This window comes from Rhinolophus ferrumequinum, chromosome 18, assembly GCF_004115265.2.
Source record: "Rhinolophus ferrumequinum isolate MPI-CBG mRhiFer1 chromosome 18, mRhiFer1_v1.p, whole genome shotgun sequence".
NCBI lineage: Eukaryota > Metazoa > Chordata > Mammalia > Chiroptera > Rhinolophidae > Rhinolophus > Rhinolophus ferrumequinum.
This window is the reverse complement of record NC_046301.1, coordinates 26,144,636-26,167,958: the sequence shown is the minus strand read 5'-3', so window position 1 is coordinate 26,167,958 and position 23,323 is coordinate 26,144,636. Positions and strand designations below refer to the sequence as shown.

Sequence of the window (23,323 nt, the reverse complement as noted above, 5' to 3'; positions counted from 1 at the left end):
GGTCTGACAATGAAGTTCGTAAACTTGTTGCAACGATGTTGCTAACCTTTTTTAATATCAGAGGGATAATTCATTACAAATTTGTACCAACTGGACAAACAGTCCAGTAAGTTTACTATTTGGAAATGCTGAAAAGGCTGCGTTAAAAAGTTAGATGAAAACAATCTGAACTTTTCACCAACAATTCATGGCTCTTGCATCACGACAATGCACCAGCTCACACTGCACTGTGAGAGTTTTTAGCCAGTAAACAAACAACTGTATTGGAACACCCTCCCTACTCACCTGATCTGCCCCCCCCACCCATGACTCCTTTCTTTACCCAAATATAAAAGAAATATTGCAAGGAAGGCATTTTGATGACATTCAGGACATCAAGGGTAATATGATGACAGCTCTGATGGCCATACCGAAAAAGAGTTCCAAAATTGCTTTGAAGGGTGGACTAGGTGCTGGTGTCAGTGCATAGCTTCCCAAGGGGAGTACTTCAAAGGTGACCATAGTGATATTCAGCAATGAGGTATATAGCGCTTTTTCTAGGATGAGTTTGCAAACTTAATAGTCTGACCTCGTACACCTCATTTTCCCTTTTTTGTCCTGAACCTCTCATGCATGTGGGGCCTCTGACTCTCATGTGTATATGAGGATTAAACATACGCATGTAATTAAATTTGGTAATTTGGTCTGGTTAATCTATTTCATGTCTATTTGACTATTACACCAGGTGAGAGAACTTTGAGGGCAGAAAAAAGTTTCTTCTTCCTTGATAGTTGGTGCTCTGAGCAAGATGTCTTACCAGCTGGGCACTCCTCCCTCCAAAGCTGCTAGAGAGTGAAAGAAACTGAGACCTCAAGCATGAGCTGCAAAAGGTAAGAATTCTTGCCAAGTCAGATTCCCAGATCTCTATATGCAGAGTTTGTTGGAAGCAGAGTGATGAGATTTTTTTTTTTTTTTCGTTTTCTAAATTTAGATTAGCAGGAGAAAATATTTACCAAACTAGTTTCTTGGACTTAATGACTTTTGGTGATTTCATATGAGCACTCATGGGTTTTGTTCATTGTTTTTTCCCCTTTGTCTGCTGTCTCTCCTTTCATCTTGTTGTATGTCCTGAGAGGTTGGCCTTATACCTGTGGAAATATTTTCTCTCTGGCCTCCACCATCCAGAGGTTGCACATACCAGGCTGCACCTTGCTCTCTGTCTGGCCCATCTCTCAAGGGATTTTTCTGTGTCCATCCATTTCTACCTGGAAATGGTAAAAACAGGGCCCCTCATTCTTGTATTTCACCAGTTGGAGGATGCATATGCATCTGACAGGCATGCAAGTTGGCTGTGGATCTGAGCTTAGGGAATCTAAACAGCCGTGGTGGGGGAGGGAAGGGAGAGGGACGGATGTGATTTCCCTGTGTTTTGGAATGGCTTTTTCTAACTTGCAGAATGAACTTTATCTTGTGAGGGTTACATCTCTTTATATACAAATATAAATAGATATAAATATAACACTTTTTTATTTATTTTGACATTAAATATCATTTTATATTAATTTCAGGTATATAGCATAGTGGTTAGACATTTATATAATTTAAGAAGTGATTGCCCTGACTAGTCTAGTACCCACCTGGCACTGTGCATACTTATTACCATATTATTAACTGTATTCTCTATGTTTTACTTTACATCCCCAAGACTATTTTGTAACTACCAAATTGTACTTAATGCCTTCAGCTTTTTTACCCTGCCCCCAACCCCTCCCATCTATCACCCCAACAAGTCTAGTACACATCTGACACCATATATAGTTATTAGGGGATGCAAAAGTAATTGCAATGTTGCAATTATTTTTAACCTTTTAAACTGCAATTACTTTTGCATCAACTTAATATTTTTGACTATATTCCTTATGCTATACCCTACATCCCTATGGTTACTGTGTAACAATTTCTACTTCTTAATTCCTTCCCCTTTGTTACCTACTCCCCAAACCTCCTCCCATCTGGCAACCATCAAAATGTTCTCTGTATTTGTGAGTCTGTTTCTGTTGTGCTTGTTTGTTTATTTTGTTCTTTAGAGTCCACCTATAAGCAAAATCACATTGCATCCGTCTTTCTCTGTCTGACATACTCCGCTCAGCACAATACCCTTCAAGTCCATCCATGCTGCTGTAGATGGCAAAAAACCCATTCCCTTCCATGGCCAAGCCATATTCCACTCTATATATGTACCACCTACTCTTTCTCCATTCTTCCAGTGATGGACACCCAGGCTGCCTCCACATCTGGGCCATTGTAAACAATGCTGCAATGAACATATGGAAGCACATATTCCCTGGAAGTAGCGTGTTGGGTTTCTTCAGATAAATATCCAAAAGTGGGATTACATGGTCCTTATTTGTTTCTTGTTATAGCTTTTGTTTTAAAGTCTATTTTGACTGGTAAGAGTATTGCTGCCTCAGCTTTTTGTTTGTTTGTTTTCATTTCCACTTTCATGAACTATCTTTTCCACATCACTATGCCTTTACTCTGTGTGTCTTTCGATCTAAAGTGAGTATCTGGTAGGCAGCATACTAAGGGTCTTGTTTTCTTACCCATTCAGCCCCCTCTATCTTTTTATTGGAGCATTTAATCCATTTACATTAAAGTAATTGATATATATGTAGTTATTACTATTTTATTGTTTATATATATACATATTTTTTTTCTTCTCCTTCTTCTCCTCCTTCTCCTCCTCCTCCTCCTCCTCCTCCTCCTTCTTCTTCTTCAATAAGTCCCTGTAAGATTCCTTGTAGTACTGGTTTGAAGGTGATGAACTCCTTTAGCTTTCTCTTGTCTGGGAAGCTCTTTATCTGTCATTCAATTCCAAACGATAGCTTTGCTGAGTAGAGTACCCTTGGTTGTAGGTCCTTGCTTTTCATCATTTTGAATAATTTGTGCCAATCCCTTCTGGCCTGCAAAGTTTGTGTTGAGGAATCAGCTGACAGTCTTATGGGAGTCCCTTGTAGGCAACTAACTGCTTTCCTCTTGCTGCTTTTAAGATTCTCTCTCTGTCTTTAACATTTGGCATTTCAATTATGATGTGTCTTCTTGTGGGCCTTCTTGGGTTCATCTTTTTGGGACTCTCTGTGCTTGCTGGACTTTTATATCTATTTTCTTCACCAGGTTAGGGATGTTTTCAGTCATTATTTCTTTAACTAGGTTTCAATTCCTTGCTCTCTCTCTTCTCCTTCTGGCACCCCTATGATGTGAATGTTGGTATCCTTGATGTTGTGCCAGAGGCCCCTTAAACTCTCCTCATGTTTTTTTTCTTCTTTTTTTTTCTTTTTGCTGTTCTCATTGGGTGTTTTCTGCTACCTTATCTTCTACATTGCTGATTCGATCCTCTGCTTCATCTGATCTACTATTGATCCTCTCTATTGTATTCTTCATTTTGGTTATTATTTTCTTTATCTCTGACTGGTGCTTTTTTTTATGTTTTCTATTTCCATTTTTATGTTTCTTATCTCTTTGTTGAAGTTTTCCCTAAAATCATTGAACATCCTTATAACTCTTATTTTGATCTCTGTGTCTGGTAGTTTCCTTGTCTTTATTTTGTTTAGTTTTGTTTGTTTGTTTGTTTGTTTTCTGCAGCTTTGTTCTGTTCTTTTACTTGGGAACTGTTTCATTGCCTTCCCATTTTGGCTGCCTCCCTGTGTTTGCTTCTATGTAAGGTGGGGCTGCTATACCTCCCAGTCTTAGTAGAGTGGCCTTATGTAGTGTGTGTCCTGTGGAACACAGTGGTGCAGTCTCCCTGGTCCACCAGAGCCATGTGTTCTAGATGTGTCCCTTGTGTGGGTTGAGTGTACCCTCCTGTTGTAGTTGAGCCTTGGTTGCTGATTGCATGTCAAAGGGAGGAATAGACCTGTAAGCTGATTGGTTGTGAGGACTGGCTGTGACTACAGTGGTGGAGCTATGGCACAAGGGCTGACCCTACAGAACATGGTTTGCTTTAGCAAGGCTCTGGTACCTGTACAGTCTGCTCTTTGTGTGTGTCATCATTGGAGGCAGCCAGGTGATGCTCTACCTTGGCCAAAGCTGACCCCCAGATGTGCCAGTCCTGGGGTATCCTGGGACTAGACCAGATGCAGGGTAAATTCAGCTGCAGTCTCTGCCTGTGGCCACCTGGAGTGAGCCACAAATCAATCTGCAGATGGCTGCCGCCCAACTGGGCTTGCAGGTGCCTCAAGAGGCCAGTGTGTAAACCAAGGCCAGCTGCTGCTGGTGCTGAGCTTAGGGGTACTTAGCCAGAGGTATGGGACATGCTGAAGCCAGATGCTGCTTGTTTGGGTTGTATAAACCTTTAAGAGACTTTAGTGTGTTGCATGAGTCAAGGTAAGCCATTTATATGGAAAAGCCACTGGGAGTGGCTTGGGTTGGCCTGAAAGTTGGGTGGGACAGGGTCTCAGAATCTCCAGGGTGGGACCAGGTTGATGGAGACTCAAATATGGCTGCTGCTTACATCTGCATGCCAATAAGGGGGAGGGCTTAACAAAAAACAACAGCTTCTGTCATCTCCTCCCTCTTCGAGAAAGCTGATTCTCCAGGCCTCACCCTGCAGCCAGAAAACTCGGCTCTTCCCCATATGTCCCTGGCATCTTTTGAGCTGCTGCCCCAGCCCTGGAACGCAGAGAAAGGGAGTCTGTGAGTGAGTAACTCTATATGTGGGCCCTTTAATACTAGCCTCTGTGACTCCAGACGACTTTGTCTCATTCAGCCACAGTCTCCAATTGTTTTCACAGTCAGAAGTTTTGGGGACGTCTCTCCCTGGTACTGGAACCCTAGGCTGGGACCCCTCACTCCTTTGAGGGGGACCTCTGCAGCTGAGATATCCCTCCCGTGTGGGTGTGGCACCAGCCTATGTCTCTGCCCCTCCTACCAGTGGCTTCTTCTATATGTCAGTAGTTGTAAGACTTTGGTTCATCTAGACTTTAGGCAATTCTCAGTGATGGTTGTTCTGTAGTTTAGTTGTAATTGATGTGATCCTGAGAGGATGTGAGCTCAGCATTTACCTACTCTATCTTGACAGGCTCATCCTATCAGTATTGTATCTTTAACACTTTCCTTTAGGGATGTCTCTCGTGTCCATAGTTAAGCCATAAAAATGCTTATTTGTCTAGGTCCCTACTAAGATTCTACTCAAGGTTTGTAGGATCTGATGGATCCTTTGAACTAGAAAACATTTCTAAATTAAAAAGAAAAACAGATACAAACTTTTAGAGAGCTCTTATCATGGCTACTCGTTAAGATGTTTTTAATAGGATTGAATGACAGAAATTAGAAAAAAAATCAAAATCCACTCAGAACCCTTTCTATTTGCTTTCAGACATTTGAAGATATTGTAAAATAATAACAATGACGACAACAACAACAACAACAACATTGGAAGTACAATTGTCTTGCACTTAAGAGAAGAAAGGAATGAAAGAGGATAGCAAAATCTTACTAAAAGACAATTTAGATTTTGTATGTCCTATAAACTCAGCTTGGTGACTGAGGTTGGAAGGTCTGAAGCATAGCCAGATAAAAATGTGAGCTATCCTCCATTTGTGGCTAGGGGCCTACCAAACTTTTGCCCGTCCTAAAGGAAATTATAATGTAAAATTACAATGGCTATTAGGAGGAATATTCCAATTAGATTAGATCATTTAAAGGTACACTTAAGAGCTAGAGCTTCCAAATCAAATAAACAGAATGAGATATCTATTTTCAAATATCGATAAGGGTGAAACAAAGAGTAAACAGAAAGGAGAGTCGCAAGACTCATCTCATCAGGGTGGTAATCTTCAGATGGTTATTTTCTAAAATGGGGATAAATACAACAGATGTTGATGGGGTTAAAATAAAAGTTTAAGTGCAGTACAACCAAAGGCTGGATGAGCCAAAGCACGCCCCTGTGGGTCCCCCAACATTAAAAGGCCCCAAACTAGTCTGCTTTATTTACGCCAATTTGGAGAAATTTAAAAGCTGGAGACATAGATTACAATGAGAAACCTACCCGGCAATCTTATAGCAGTTAGACTGGTTAATTAAATTAAAGAATGACCAAAGGTCAGCATCCCTTGGTTTCACTCCTCACTACAAACCCAAAACCTTTTAACCTTTTTTTTCTTTCTTTTATTTCTTTTTTTTCTTTTTTTTCACACAAAATGGGTAAAATGGTCAGGGGATAGGAAGGAGAAATTTCCAGTACTTCTGGATATGGAAATTCTAGGAATTGTGACACTAAACCTATTGGTGAAGGCCTGACTCAGGCTACAGTTAGATTAAACAATATACAGAAATGTAAGACTTGATGAAATTATGAAAATTGGAAAGCTTAAACAAGCTTTATGTAAAGATGCTGTCATCTTTACCTGAACGTTTTATGGGACTAGATATCATATCTGGCCAGGAACAATTCTTCTACACAGAATTGTACAATCAAAACCTGTTGATAAAATCCTAATAGAACCTGTAATTAGGAATATAAAAGTTGATGGAATTAAGGTAAAAGTTTATAGGTGAATTGGTATGGCTTTATATGAAGTAACTGTGTCTGTTTTACCTGACTGTATTATGGAAATAGATATGTGTGTCTCACTGGGGAACATTCTTCTTCCTGATATTGTAAAACAGAAGACATAAAAATTCACCCTTCAGCAATACAAATTAGATATGCTAAAGACAATAATTTTTTTATAACTTCATTGACAGATTTGTTGCAAAAGGGTAGAGAAAGATTAAGGTGATAAGAAGTACCTGAAATGAAAAAAAAAAAAAAAAACACAAAAAACAACAAAAAAAAACTATGTTGACAGAGGGAAAGAAGCAAATTAGGGATGATGTAGCTGGAAGGGTAGGTCAACCTATGACAGTGTTTGAGAAATTGAGAGTAATTGTTGTTAGCTTAGAAACCGTTCTGAAAGTAGAAATGCAGCGATGGAAGCCATTCAAAGCCTTCCTATCTTAACATCCTCAATTCCAAAGACTGAAGACTAAAGAAAAAAAATGTGAGAATATATATATATTCTCCCATAGAAGTGTCTGTTTGCGCTTAATATATATATATATATATATATATATATATCCATATATATCTAGCCATAGCTTCCAAAATCTAGCCATAGCTTCCATAATATTGTCTTCACTATAAATATTAATAAGAAAATCTGTAGCCATCTAAGTAGGTAACCTTAATTTATCCCATCTTCCAGAAACACAGTTCATTCATTTTCATCCCTTGAAATTTCTTAGTTTGCCTCTATATAAGACCGTTTCCAACTTATATTACTGAGTTCCCAAGAATATATAAGAAGAACATACAATGTAACCGTATTAATGTTTAGTGGTTATATACTTATAAAATATTGCCATGGTAACTCTAAGTGGCTCTAAATAGAGATGCATGCAATTCCTCAACTGGGTCAAGAGACGGTGCCATTAATACACAATAGTGCAGATTCTCCAGTTTATTATTTAATATAAAAATTCTGGTAATTTCTCAAAAATTTGAATACAAATACAAAATTGGCCTTTTTGCTTGAATGAATTTATGTACTTTCAACAATCATTTCTTCTTGTGATATTTTCTGGTGTTTTTTTTGTCATTTTTGTTTATTACTATTTCAGTTTTTAAATAGCTTCATCTGTTACTAAAAAACTTCTACCAAAAAAACATCTTTGCCCCCTAAATTGTATTCCAACATGCATTTTGATTTAAACTTGTACCCAGAAAGAGGGAGAAATAAAAGCTAAAGAGACTCTGCCAGGTGGGTCCCTGAGTGTCAGCTAGTCTGGTCAGGGGTATTCTAAAATCACAGATATCTGTTGTTGATATCTAAAACCATTAAATATCTCTAATTCTGAAAAAGCAGTTTTCTAATTCTATTTCTTCTTTGGTTTCACTCTATGATTGTTTCTCATCAGTCCATAAAGGCCCATAGCTGGTTCTGCCTGCATTTTTGGTTTGCAAATTATGTGCTTTCTAAGGCAAAACTTAGCAACACAAACATTTAAATTGCCCACACGTTTTACAACTTCATCTGCAGTATTTAATATAAAGGGCACCAAAGGAACATGGTTATTGATGAAAAGTAGATATACCCCCAAGGACTCCTGCTTACTGAAACTGCAAATGGAGCAGATGGAGAAATCAAAGGCATATGCTGAGAAAGGTGGGTAAAGAGTAAAATCCTCAGAGCAGTTACAATTTTCATTTCTAATAGCCAGAAATTAGCAAAGGGAAAAGGGGATTGTTTTTTCATTTGGAAAATTTGATTTCCAAGGTTAACTTGAATATAAGTAATACAGTTTTTGTTATTTAGGAAAAGAGTAATTTGTATGAGAGAGTCAAAAATAGTTTTAAAATATTACTATATACTAGAATCTGTTTTGTTGTTTTATTTTGTTTTGAGGGTTTTTTGTTTGTTTGTTTCTATTTATCACATACCTACAAGTTTTATTTTTAAAATATAGCAAAATTTATTTGATGTTCTTCAAAATGCCTCTGTAAAGATCAGTATTCAATGCAAGGGCCATCCACCTTAATTACATAGTGTATGCTTCAGTCGGGAAAGTAAGAAGCTTCCTGCTTTGCAAGCAGATTGACAATTCACTAAACCAATTCTAATCTTCCTCACAGTGATACATCACCTTGTTTCTTCACTATTCATCTCAACTAATATTTTTTAAAAGCCCTTTTAAAATCCTGGCAAATGACTGAGAATATACCAGTACAACCAAAGCAATTGTCAAGAAGTAGATCTATATTAAACAAGCTAATTTTTGACAGATACAGTTTTGACAGATACATATTTTTCAGGGTAATGCTTACAACCAGCAATACATTGGTTGGCCAGTTACTGATTCTTAGATCACTCTTCCCCTTTTAACTGCTTTGGTCCCTATAGTAGGAAGGCTGCCAGGTACACAATTATACACCAGAGACTGACCTATTCTTCCTTCAGAGTCAATTCTTCTTATGTGGTTGTAACTAATGGCCAAATAATCCACAAAGGAGCATTATTAAACTTATTTTCCTAATAAATAATAATAACAATAGTTTTTCTTATATTTCTGATTTTGCCCTGGGACTGTGCCAATTAATTTATATTATAGTACCTAATTTGATAGTAAAAGCAGCAGTAAGTGGGCTACTATAAAATTTTAGTCAAAATTCAAGCTAATCAGATTAATACAAACTTCGCTGCTTAGTGTATAGTTTTGTAATTGTGTCCCAACATTTTACAAATGAAATCGAATCCCTTAGAAACTGTTCATAGGTGCCTTTTCTAGATTTTTATATACCCATTACTTAAGTTTAGTCAAGTGATTGGAAACTTACAAAGTATTAAGTAATGATTTAGTGATAACTAACACTTGAAACCTTTTAGAAATAAATTACTGCTGATTAGTTGACAAAAATAATACTTCTTGAGTTAAAGCAAAATATGTAAAAGTCAATTCACCTAATTATGAGTCTTTATGAGACTTGATAGTCTGGAAAAAATGAATTCACTGTGTAAAGAGATAGAAAATAGATTACTTTAATAATGCAACTTTAAATATCATGACTAAATAACCAACTGAAATAAAATAATTGTGTACCTAAGCATATAAAGCAATGGATGTTACATTCAGCCATATAATACACCGTGATAGGACTAAGAACAGATAGTTTTTTAGCCCCGCTTATGACTCTCAGAAGAATCTGCCTGATTTTCTTCATGATATCTAAGGGACTTCATGATTCCTTAGAGAAAAAGAGTATTTTAAAAATTAGAGATACGTTTTTAATTATTGTAAGCAGTTATAAGATTTTTTAGAGTTGTTGTAAGCAATGCATTCAGGATAGATTGATTTTGAAATTGGGAGTAACAACATATACATTTGCATTAACAAGAATATAGATAGCATTAGCATATTCTCATTAGACCCATGCAGTCAATACTTCTACTTCTCTATCCCTGAATAGTCTGTGCAATTCAAGATGAAATTTAATGTCTTACACATAAATAGTAACCTGTTTAACTATATGTGAGTTGTGTTTTTCACAGATTGCATTAAGATTTCCTAACTCATTACTTTTTATTTCATTTTATTATTTTGTGGGCAAAACCTTAAGGACTCTTGGAAAAGATAAAGCTCTGCCTTTCAAAGAAACCACCTCCATCTCGCACTGACCGAAAGAAGTTTGACCATGACTTTGCTATCTCCACTTCCTTTCATGGGGTACAGAATATTGTTCGGAACCGGAGCAAAATTCGCAAGATGATCTGGATGGTAGTGGTCTTGGGCTCAGTCTCACTGGTGATGTGGCAAACCTACGGTCACTTGGTCAACTACTTCTCATGGCCAACCACAACGTCTGTAGAGGTTCAGTATGTGGAAAAGATTGAGTTCCCAGCTGTGACGTTTTGTAATTTGAACAGGTAAAAATTACTCTTTCTATAACTTTGGTAGTATAACTTTTCTTGGATGATTGAAATCGAGTTTTATTATGCAACATTTAACATATGTCACACCATTTCAGCTCTTAAGTTGTACTTAAACACATAAATTTGGGAAACAAAAAGCTTATTGATTTCTTCTTTCACTTATTTTTCTTCTTCCTTCCTTCCTTCCACAATTACACGCTAGTCAATGCACCAAACCCTGTAATTTAAATAGATGTAAAAGTCTTGATCCTTGCACTTAACAAGCTTGTTAAATAGTGAAAAAAGAGAGAAACATAAACAATCACAGTGCAATATGTATGGTAATTGTACAACACAATACAAATATGTGCAAAGACTCTGAAAGCACAGAGAATAGGTGACATGGAAGTCAGAGGATTAAAGGATGACCAGGAAATTTCTAGGTGGAGTTGATGAAGAACTTGAAAAGAAAGCTATTGTGCAAAAGTATGGACATATGAAATATTCTAACGTGTATATGATAAGATATTTAATGAAATAAAGGCAGGGCCATGTTCATGGATGTGTGACCTGTGCAGTCACACAGGGCCCTGAGCTCAGGAGAGCCTCACACTTGGTTTGATGATCTGCTGTGACTATCTTGAGTCCTTGACTACAACTTCCTTCAGAAAACTACAGTGCACTGACTGTGCACCAAATCTGCTGTGAAATGGGTAGCTTTCCCCCAGTAGGCCTTCCAGGCAAAGTCCTGTAATTGGCTATCGTCACGCCTGAAAGGTCACACGTAGGATTTTCACCTGGTGGGGGGTGGGTGGGGTTGATAAGGAGGTTCCTTAAGATCCACTGCTTATCAACTATTTGATGATGGACAAATCATTTAACCTTCTTAGCTTTTATTTTTGTATGTACAAAATGATATATTATCTACTTCACATGTTTGCTGTTACATTAAATGAGGTAATATACAAGGTGTGATCAAATAATCCAGTGAATATTTAAATGTAAAACAATTATTATAATAAAAGACACATTGCTATTAATCACCCTCAAAATAATCCCCCTCCCTTCAAACACACTTATCCCATCATTCTTGCCACTTTCTGAAGCAGTTCTGGAAGTCCTCTTTTGTGAGCGTCTTTAGTTGCACTGCCGTGGCTGCCTCGATGTCCTGAATCATTTCGACTTTGGGGAAGAGTCAAAAGTCGCACAGTTCCAGATCCGGTGAATAAGGTGGATGAGGACACACCATAATGTGTTTATTTGACAGAAATTGCCGTATACCAGAAGCGATGTGTGACATGGAACATGTCATGATGGAGGATGAAGTAAAGATACTCACGAAAGAGGACTTCCAGAACTGCTTCAGAAAGTGGCAAGAACGATGGGATAAGTGTGTACGAAGAGAGGGGGAGCATTTTGAGGGGGTTAATGCCAATGTGTCTTTTGCTATAATATTTTTTTTTATTAAAACATTCACTGTATCTTTTGATCATACATTTTGTCTCACTCCTGAGGCATTCTTTGGACAGGTGCTCAATATATAGTGGATATTATAACATGTCTTACAAGAATTCAAGAAATGTAGCAAGTTCCCAAAAAGTAAAAACAAATCAATGCCCCCCAAAAGATTTTCCAATACTATTGCCTTATACTATTTTAAGTTGTATTTGTTCTAACAAAAGCAAAGATTGGTTGCAGGTATCATTTATTAAAAGAAAGTGTATCTATCATTTCCAAAATAGTAGTGTGAGGAGCTTCACAAACTTTCTCCCCAGAGAAAAACTATAACTGGTGAAATTTATTTTAGCTAAAGCATTCATTTAGGAGTTAACCCTACCAAAAAAAAAAAAAAATCAGACTGTTAAGTTCGTGAACTTAATTGTCTAACCAGTGTGAAACTCAATAGCAGTAAAACTAATAATCCAATTTTAAAATGTTATAAGGATTTGAATAGACATTTATCCAAAGAAGACATGCAAATGGCCAACAGATACATGAAAAGGTACTCAGTATCACTAGTCATCAGGGAAATGCAAATCATAACCACAATTAGAAATCACCTTGCGTTTATTAGGGTGGCTATTATAAAAAAAGAAAAAAAAGACAACATGTATTGGTGAGGGTGTCGAATCTTTGTGTGTTGGTGGGAATGCAAAACTGTGCCTCCTCTATGCAAAACAGTATGAACCTTCCTCCAAAAATTAAGAAAAGAACTACCATATAATCCAGCAATCTCACTTCGAAGTATTTATTCAAAAGGATAAAGGATTACTTGAATCAGGATCTCGGAGATACATTAGCACTGCCATGTTCATTGCAGCACTATTCACAATAGCCAAGATGTAAAAACAACCTAAATATCCATTGGCAAACAAATGGATAAAGAAAATGTAGTATATAAATACAGCCTTAAAAATAAGGAAATTCTGCAATATGCAACAATATGGATAAACCTTGAGGACATCATATTCAGTGAAATAAGCCAATCCTACAAATACTGTAGGATTCCACTTGTATGTATCTAAAATAGTCAAACTCATAAAAATCAAGAGAGGAATGGTGGTTGCCAGGACTGGAGGGAGGGAGAAATGAAAATGATGAGTTACTAATCAACAGGCATAAAGTATCATTTAAGGAATAGATATAAGTTCTAGAAATCTGCTGTACAACAATATTCCGATAGCCAACAATACTGTATTGTACACTTACATTTAAGAGGATGGGCCTCATGCTAATGTTCTTGCCACATAAAATATTTTTTAAAAAATGTTAGCAGGTAAAAACGACAGAATCACTGTATCTACTACAACGATTAGAGTATAACAAAATGTACCTAAATATATTAAAAAGTATTTGGAAATTGTCCTAAGGGAACACAGCAAATGAAGACATATTTATTCAAGAAGAACACTGAATCTCAGAAGAACAGCAAGAGTCTGTAGAACTTGAGCCACAAACCACTCTCTCCCTCCCCCTTTCTGTCCGAGCTTTATACAAGCAAATTCCAGGTAGGTTTGGCCAAGAAGACAGCACTCTTTCTCCTCCCAGTTTTTAGTCAAGAGCTACAGCATGCCCTAGAAGATGCAGGCTAGGAAATGCAGGTTACCAAAGTTTCTCATACAAACCAGCTCCATGTTGCAGAGGTGAAATTCCAGATGAGTATGAGTATAGTTAAGAGATTGGGGCTTTCTTCCTCCATGTAACTCCCACTTATAGGGTAAGAGCTTTGTCCCAGGTATGTTAGGTTGAGATGCTCAATCACCTTCACCCTCGCCTGCTCATAGGGTGGAGGTTCCACACTGAGAGAGGCAAAGTCAGAATACTAGAAACCACTGCTTGCCCAGAACCCTGCTTGTCAAGATTCTTGCCTCTGACCAGCGGGAGAGGCAAGTCCTAAGATTAAAGAACTCTGAAGCTCTTCCCAAGGGAACTCTGCTTATAATAGTGTGGTGAAGTTCAAGTCTAAGGGAACTTTCAGAAACAATACAGTTTTGGTGGTAAGCAGTTAAGAGGAGCGTATTAGCTCCATGACAGCAACAATCTAAATGATAGGCCAGGGGTGGCCAGTTAGCTCAGTTGGTTAGAGTGTGGTGCTAATAACACCAAGGTTGCCTGTACGATCGCCACATGGGCCTCTGAGCTGTGCCCTCCTTAGAAAAGAAGCAGAAGGAGGAGAAGGAGAAGGAGAAGGAGAAGAAAGACTAATAGGAATAAAGCTTTAAATAAATAAATGGCTAGCTACTTTTGCAGTGAGAATCTAGGAAAGAGACACAAGAAGACTTCTTCTGGGGTCAGAAGAACTTTCTGAGACTGACCTCAAAATGAATTTGTTAAGGGGCCAAATTTAATTGGATCAGACTCCGAAACAATTTATGCCCCAGGGTATTATTAAAAAAAAAAAAAAAAAGAGCTTAAGAGAATGAAAGACAAGCCACAGAATGGGAGAAATATTTATAAAAGCCATACTGGTAAAGGAGTATTATCCAAAATATACAAATAACTATTAAAACTTAAAAATAAGAAAATAAATAAGGTGGCTAAAAAATGGGCCAAAGACCTTAACAAACACTTCACCAAAGAAAATATGCAGATGGCAAGTAACTATGTGAAAAGTTGCTCCACATCATACGTTATCAGGGGAATGCAAATGAATGCACAATGAGATACCAATACAAACCTATTAGGATGGCCAAATATGTACAATTACCAAAATGGAAAATTCACTAGATCCATCAGAGGGGCTCAACAATAGATTTAAACTTGCTAGGGGGAAAAAAACAGTAAACTTGAAGATAGATTGATAGAGTATGTGATCTAAAGAACAGGGGGGAAAACTAATGAAGACAAATGAACAGGACCTCAGAAAAATGTGGGATAATATTACATATAACAACAGATGCAAAATTGGAGTACAGAAGAAGTGAGCAAATGGAGTAGAAAAATATATTTTTAAAATATTGAGCTCCAAACTCCCCAAATTTTCAGAAAAGCATGAAACTACACATTCAAAAAGTTCAATGCAATTTCAGTAGCACAAATGCAAAGAGATTAAGAGCCAGGCACATCATGGCGGAAACATTGAAAGCCAAAGGAAAAACAGATTCAATGTTCTAGAAGCTAATTGTAGAATAGGGAAATTCTTGACAAAGAACTAAGGCATCAACAACATTGTAGTGACAAGAGACATCCTCAACTAATTTTCCAGATAGATTCTTTGGCTATCAGTTCATGAGTATCTTATGCAAAATTGTTCAGCAAATTATTGGCAAGTCAAGGAAAGAATTCAAATTGTCTCCTGTCTGATTCTCAAAGTCAATGGTCTTCAAACTTTTTAGTTCATGTGCCATATAAAAGAACTTTGAAAAACTGTATTCCATTCGCTTATTTTAAATTGACATCTAAAGTTGTTACTATAACTTTAAGGTCATGCCTTATTTTTAGGAGATCAAAAATACTGTAAGTTACATGACAAATACGATAAGGATTGACTGCAATAAGGATAAACATTTGATATGATTCCATAAAAAGTTAACTACTTGATTGAATAAAGTACATTGATATAAATAATGTAAACTTTTTTATTTCTAGACTTCACTTAAAAATCCCAATAATCTGGAAGATTCACAAAATAACATTTAAAATAACAAATTTCATTGTTCTACTTCAGCTTTTCTAAATTTAGAGGGTCCCAGTAAGGGCCAAAATACCCAGTTTCTAATGCCAAGTTTCACCCTAATGAGAAATATGTGCATGACAGGGTAAGACAAAATTTATGGAGACTTGCTTAATTCCTAGAATTAATCAAGGTTCCCCTGAAGCAAGCTACAATTTAATTATGCCTCTGTTAGGAACTCTGAGGTTGTACCATACCAGTATGCATTCATTATATGCTAAGATTTGTGATGGGTGACAGGTAAAAACTCTTTGATAAATGAGAGAAGAATTATTGTGAATGCAAGCTCTTTTTTAACAGTAGAGAATATGGAAATGTATTTCCTTAAAATTCTTCCTTCATGAGTACCATCAGGTACATGAATGTCCCAATAAAGTTATCCGCTAGGGACCAGAACAGAGGTCTGCTGACAGATCCCTATTCTTAACATCCCTTGTGCTAATCTTCCTTGAAAGTAGGAATGAATCCCTGAGATGAGGAAACTGTGCCAAGGGACTTCAGAATATTGGGGAGGGTTTACCTTTTGCAGTGGTACCAGGAGCCTATCCAGTGTATATGACAGCTCAGAGTGGATTTTTTAAGCCTCTTATTCTATATGACAAAAATATTTTCAGTAACAATCTTGAAATTAAACAAACGATAATAATGACTGATATATATAGATTCCAATAAAAAATGAAATACGATACAAAAACAGAAAAAAGGAAAAGAATTAGTACTTTTTAACATTAATATATATTTGAAATGAAAATACTTTTTAAATTTTTTTGCATTGATAATAGCATTGTAGTTGCCATTTTTCCAGCCTTTTTTTTCTGTGAATTTGTCAATGGTTTCATCAAAATTAATCTTCTTTATGTATTTATGTTCAGAAGACAGCACAGCCATATTTGTCAATCTAGCTTTACTCACAGTTGATTGAAGAATACATATTAATTTTAATTTTGAAAAGTTTCTTTCCCATGAAGCAATGTCTATACAAAGGAAGACAAACTCAGAAGAATACACGTGGCAGAAATTCATAAAAATCAAATTTCACAATAAGTCACAGGACTTGCAATACTGCTCATGACTGTTTGGGGGTGGGGAATCAATTTTAGTGGCTTTCAAATGTCTCTGTGTTAAAAATTTCCACTAAAATAACTTCTCCATAAAATTCATCATAAATTTCCATTATATTTGGCAAAAACAACTCCTGACATTTTGTTTTCTACTAATATAGAGAAAATAACTGGATGTGATACTATTATTTGATCCATGGTTTTAAAAAAAGTAGCTGTTTCTTCATCTTTACAATAATCCCTGTGTTTTTTGTTTATTCCAAATCTACTGTTTAAATGCAATATATATATATATATATATATGTAAAAGGATTTTAAATAAAAGATAAAATCATGACTCTCATACAAATATAAAATAAACATGTATCAAGATTTTATTAATTAATGAGAGAATTATAAGATGTTAAAATTAGCTGATAGGAAAGTGCAGAAAGCTGATGTTCTTCCACATTTTTCCTTTCCATGAAATGATTTCTAAAATACAAATTTCTTGTTACTACATGGTACAATTAGATTTGTTTGAATGGGATTCAATGAAGTTCTGAGTCAGCCATCAACTTGGACAGCAGATAAAACTTACTAATTTGGGTCATATAATTTGGGGAAGTGTAGTTAGAAGCATTAATATACATAAGAAAGAGATTTAGTAACTGGTTATGGGTAATTAAATTATTCAAACAAATCAGTGTATTTTTATTATTATTTTCTTTTACTAGCATCTTACCAAGATGTTAAGTAAAAGAGTAAGACAAACTATAACTAAGCAAGATTTCTAAAACTATATATTTGGAAAGGTTTTGAAGTTTGAAATGAAGTTGAAAATAAACTCAGAGCAAAACTTTTTGGTTTTATGCTGAACAATATGTCTCACAAAATTTTTCACTTCCATCGTTCCAAATATTGTTAGATTTTATTCATTAAGTTTAATTCACCCACTTAAATTACACTCATGTTCTCAATTATTAGTAGTATAATAAAAACCATCTTTAAAAATATTCTAAAATGCACTCCCCTTTAACCTTTTTATCTATTGTATCTTTAACTCCTCCACATATGGTAATTCCTTCATTTCTCGACATAATTAGTTTCAGAAGAATCCAGTGAACATTGTGTGAGGCAGTATTGACTCAGCCTGTGTGGGATTCCAAAGTCACAGGGCTTTGGAACACATCTTATCAGTCATTCCGAGTCAGAAAGCTGAATTAGGTTAAAGGTCCATTGCTCAATTTAGGGCTGCTCTTCTCCCCAAAATCTATTACTAATGTAGGCTGTTAACTCCTCAAAAGGTAAGTAGAATTCTTTTCAAAGAAAAGCAGGATTGTTAGATATACTGTAGTTAGGTAAAATACCACCATAATGGAAGCTTAAGAGTATCTCTAAAGAAAGGAGGGTATTTATAAGGTTCTAGAACTCAGGCTGGCAATTTTAAGACAGGCCTTGTGAGGCTGGTTAAGTAAGGTGTTATATTAGAGGCTGATCATGAAAGCAGTTTCTTATCTCTAAATGAATATGTGATGTTGCTTTGGTATTTTATTTTCCAGTTTTGGTTTTGTGTATGCCCTACCTTGACCAACGTGGCTTGTCTGAGAAAGAAAAATTACATAAAAGATAACAATATAAAGGGAAGTGACAGAAAGGAGGCCCAGGAGTGAGTTTACACACAAACTACGTATTACATGGTCCTGTACACTTATCAAGAGTGGATCACACATTTCATTTCATGCTTTCTAGCAGTCAATTTAAGGACAGAAAGTTTTTGTTTGTTGTCTGTTTTTTATTAAAGTTTATTGGGGTGACAAGTTAGTAAAGTTACATAAATTTCAGGTATACAATTCTGTATTACATCATCTGTAAGTCACATTGTGTGTTCACCACCCTGAGTGAGTCCTTCCATCACCATATATTTGATCCCCTTTACCCTCATCTACTACTCTTACCCTCTGGGAACCACTAAACTATTGTCCGTGTCTATGAGTTTTTGTTTCTCATTTGTTTGTCTTGTTCTTTTGTTGTTTTTGGTTTATATACCACAGTGAACTCATGGTTCTCGACTTTTTCTGTCTGACTTATTTTGCTTAGCCTTATAATCTCAAGATCCATCCATGTTGTCACAAATGGTCCTATTTCATCTTTTCTTACTGCCGAATAGTATTCCATTGTGTATATATACCACAACTTCTTTATCCATTCATCTATAGAAGGACATTTTGGTTGTTTCCATGTCTTGGCCACTGTAAATAAAGCTGAAATGAACTTTGGAGCACACTTGTCTTTATGGATAAATGTTTTCAGATTTTTTTGGTAGATACCCAGGAAAGGGATTGCTGGGTCATATGGTAATTCTATTCGTAATTTTTTGAGGAACCTCCACACTGCCTTCCATAGAGGCTACACCAGTCTGCATTCCCACCAACAGTGTATGAGGGTTCCTTTTTCTCCACCGCCTCTCCAACACTTGTTACTGTTTGTCTTGCTGATGATAGCCATTCTAACCAGGGTGAGGTGATATTTCATTGTGGTTTTTATCTGCATTTCTCTGACGATTAGTGATGTTGAGCAATTTTTCATATGTCTGTTTGCCATTTGTATGTCCTCTTTAGAGAAATGTCTCTTCAGGTCCTCTGCCCATTTTTCAATTGGGTTGATTTTTTGCTGTTGAGTTGCATGAGTTTCTTGTATATTTTGGATATTAGCCTCTTATCGGAAGCACTGTTTGCAAAAATCTTCTCCCAGTTGGTTACCTCTTTATTTTGTCGATGGTTTCTTTTGCTGTGCAGAAGCTTTTAAGCTTGATATAGTCCCATTCATTTATTTTAGCTTTTACTTCCCTAGCCTTTCAAGTCAAATTCATAAAATGCTCTTTGAATCCAAGGTCCATAAGTTTAGTACCTATGTTTTCTTCTATGCAGCTTATTGTTTCAGGTCTTATGCTTAAGTCGTTGATCCATTTTGAATTAATTTTGGTACATGGTGACAGATAGCAGTCCAGTTTCATTCTTTTGCACATGGCTTTCCAATTCTGCCAGCACCATTTATTGAAGAGGCCTGTCTTTTCTCCATTGTATATTTTTTGCTTCTTTGTCAAAAATTATCTGCCCATATTTATGTCGTTTTATTTCTGGGTTCTCAATTCTATTCCATTGATCTTTGTGTCTATTTTTCTGCCAATACCATGCTGTTTTGATTATTCTTACCCTGTAGTACAAGCTAAAGTCAGGGAGTGGAGTTTATCCCAGGGGCACAAGGATGGTTCAACACATGCAAATCCGTCAATGTGATACATCACATAAACAAAATAAAGGACAAAAATCATATTATATCAATTGATGCAGAAAAAGCATTTTATAAGATACAACATCCATTTATGATTAAAACACTTAATAAAATAGGTATGGAAGGAAAATACCTTAACATAATAAAGGCCATATATGACAAACCCTCAGCTAATCTCATAATTAATGGTGAAAAACTGAAGCCTTTTGTTCTATGTTCAGGAACACGACAGGGCTGTCCCCTATCACCTCTGCTTTTCAACATAGTGTTGGAAGTCCTCGCCAGAGCAGTCAGGCAAGAGAAAGAAATAAAATGCATTCAAATTGGGAATGAAGTAGTTAAACTGTCACTCTTTGCAGATGACATGATGCTATATATAGGAAACCCTAAAGACTCCACCAAAAAGCTAGTAGAAACAATCAACGAATACAGTCAAGTTGCTGGCTACAAAATCAATGTACAAAAGTCCATTGCATTCCTATATACTAACATTGAAATCTCAGAAAAAGAAATTTAAAAAAAAACACACACAAAAAAATTCCTTTTGCAATTGCAACAAAAAGAATAAAATACCTAGGAATAAACTTAACCAAGGATGTGAATGACCCATATGCTGAAAACTATGAGACATTTATAAAAGAAATTGAAGAAGACACAAAGAAATGGAAAGACATTCCGTGCTCATGGATTGGAAGAATCAACACAGTTAAAATGGCCATATTAGCCAAAGCAATATACAGATTTAAACAATCCCCATCAAATTCCCAATGGTGTTTTTAAAGAAATAGAACAAAAAATCATCAGATATGTTTGGAACCACAAAAGACCCCGAATAGCCAAAACAATCCTAAGAAAAAGAACAATGCGGGAGGTATCGCACTCCCTGACTTTAGTTTGTACTACAGAGAAAGTTTGTTCAGTGTTAAGATTTATAATACCAAATACTAATCACATTTTGAAAAAACTATAATTTATGCAAATAAAAAACCATACATAATGCAAGGCAGAAATCCTCCCCCAAAGTAAGAGAATTATAAATTACTTACAGTAGTTAAAGCAAATATATTACTTCTGCTTTTATTGCCAGGAAAACATTTCATAATAAGAGAAGCATTTATTTAATCAATATTTACCTAACACTCACTACATTTCAGGCAGTCTTCTCAAGGTTTTAGGAAATAACATTTAATTATCAAAATAACATTCTGAAAGTGGTTGTAGTAACATGTACAACTTTAGAAGTGAGTAAACTGAGTGACAGTGAGGTGCAATTTGCTATATCATACCATTACGTGGTTGTAACAAAGCTGGCTTGATCACAGAAACAGAACCACTCTGAGAGACATAAAATATGGAATCTATTATAGGGATTAAGCCCCACTGAATAACAGGGGCTGATTAAGCAGTCTTTGTTACGACTATTGCCTCTGATTCTGGTGCTGGGCCTGAAGTCAGCAGTCAGAAACAAAGATACATTTGAAGGGAAGGAAATGAATACAAGCTGGAAGTGTGTGTCTCTATTTTACTACCATCCATCTTGATGGTGACCAACAGGATAAGTTGGCACCTTCTCCAGGCTGCACTCTCACTTGACACTGGATTTGAAGAAGCTAACAGTGGAGATTGGACAGGAGCTAAAGGAAATGTGGTCCTGGTTATTGTCCCACACCACAAGTTCAGGCAGGAGATCAATCACAGCGTGTGTGAGTGACCACAGCTTCTGGCCTACAATGAACTTCAGATTGTAAACAGATACATACAAGAAAACAGACGTTGGGAAATATAGTTCCAGCATACAGAGTAGCTATGCAGATGCTGTACAAGGCCACAATAATGGCGGAACTATGATTTGACCCCAGGAAATCTGGCTCCTATGTCTCCTGTATTCTTAACCACTGTACATTTCCACCCATCCCTTTATGTTGACTCTAAAGGATCCATTAGGATGTGCCCAGATCAAAGTCTGCGAGGTATTCCAGGTAAGTGAAACTATGTATACAAATACAAGGTAAATTGTAGGATGTGACAAAGACCTCTTAGGAATCCAAATTTTTTGAAAAATACTATGAATGAGGGAAAGTATACGAGAGAAGCTGGAGAAGTTGATATTTGAAGGTCTAGATATTTGGTCTCTGTCCTCTAGATAATAAGTTTTCATTATTCTAAATATTACCTTTATTCCTACTACTAGGTTCCAAACAGATGCTGCAGCCAAATTTGGCATTATTTTTTTCTTATGGCATGTTGTATCCAAAGTCCTCCATCTCCAGGAAATCAGTGCCAATTCCACTGTCTCTAAAGAGGTTATTGATTTTCTTGCAAGTCAACAAAATTTCAGCATTACAGAGTTTGTCAAGAAAAATGGTTTTTATCTCAACAATAGCACTTTGTTGAAATGTGACTTTTTTGGGAAGCCATGTGGCTCACAGGTAATGATTTGATATTTCTTCAAATATCATCAATATAATAAGCTACTTTATGGTACTGTTTTACATTGAAATAAAGTTCACTCCCATGAGAAATTAATATAAATTGTCTCAAAGATTATGTTCCATTAGCTCAGCCTTATAATAGCAGGGGTTGTGGAATACATATGAAACATATTTTCTTTTACAAGTACTTAGATAAGAAAAGGTAGAGAACAGAAATCTTTGGTTACCTTTCTTGCAGGATTGTCCTTCCAAAAGAAAAACAAATTTAACACAAGAGGATATTTTAATTTTTCCCATTCATCAGTAAACAACATGTTCCAAGATAGCGTTTTTTATTATCACTAAGCAACCAACATTCTGTTTTTATGCTTGTGATATTATATTAAAGGCTATTGAAAATGAGAAGTCCCCAGCATTTGACTATGAAAATTATATATATTTCTCTAATAACTCATAACATCCTGTTTTTGTTTATATAATTAATCTATATTTAAGATAAAATGTTTGACATATCTGGAATCTATTACAAAAGGATATGCAGGTAATTTAATCCCTATTTCCTGTTTTAGCAATTCTATAGCATGTGCTATTAAGTGATTCTAAGTAAATTTCACCAATTCATGTTTCTGGGATACAATTCCTTATCCTATTGGTATTCTTCCTATTGGTATTCACACAGTAAACAGAAATGCCTGAGAGACATCTAGCAGAGATGAAGCTCTGCTCTAAACTCTTAATTTGGAGAAGTTTTTCCATGTTTCTTGTTATTTACCATCATGTTTGAACTCTTCACTGAGGAATTTTGTATCAAACATGACTTTTTCAATGGCAAATTCTAGAAACCCAACTCTGGTAAGCTAAAGAGTAAAAGGAATGAATTGCTTTAGTTAACTGGAAACTCTAAGAGTGGGACTGGTTTCAGAAAATGCTCAGCCAAGGGATTCTGAGACTACCATTCTG

The 23,323-nt window shown here is 36.0% G+C and overlaps 1 protein-coding gene across 8 annotated transcripts in view; it reads left to right on the top strand.

Moving 5' to 3' along the window:
- Window positions 1-676: 676 nt before the first annotated feature.
- ASIC5 (acid sensing ion channel subunit family member 5) overlaps window positions 677-23,323 on the top strand; it is a 45,318-nt gene continuing 22,671 nt past the window's right edge. For 3 of the 8 annotated variants that reach the window (XM_033135007.1, XM_033135003.1, XM_033135010.1), the window contains exons 1-4: window positions 680-869; window positions 8,058-8,183; window positions 10,133-10,439; window positions 22,123-22,360. In XM_033135007.1, coding sequence (XP_032990898.1) covers window positions 8,096-8,183; window positions 10,133-10,439; window positions 22,123-22,360 — 633 coding nt within the window. In that variant the 5' untranslated portion in view covers window positions 680-869; window positions 8,058-8,095. Of the gene's footprint in view, window positions 870-8,057; window positions 8,184-10,132; window positions 10,440-22,122; window positions 22,361-23,323 lie in introns of all 8 variants that reach the window. The other 5 variants (XM_033135006.1, XM_033135005.1, XM_033135004.1 and 2 more) reach the window with 5 other exon arrangements.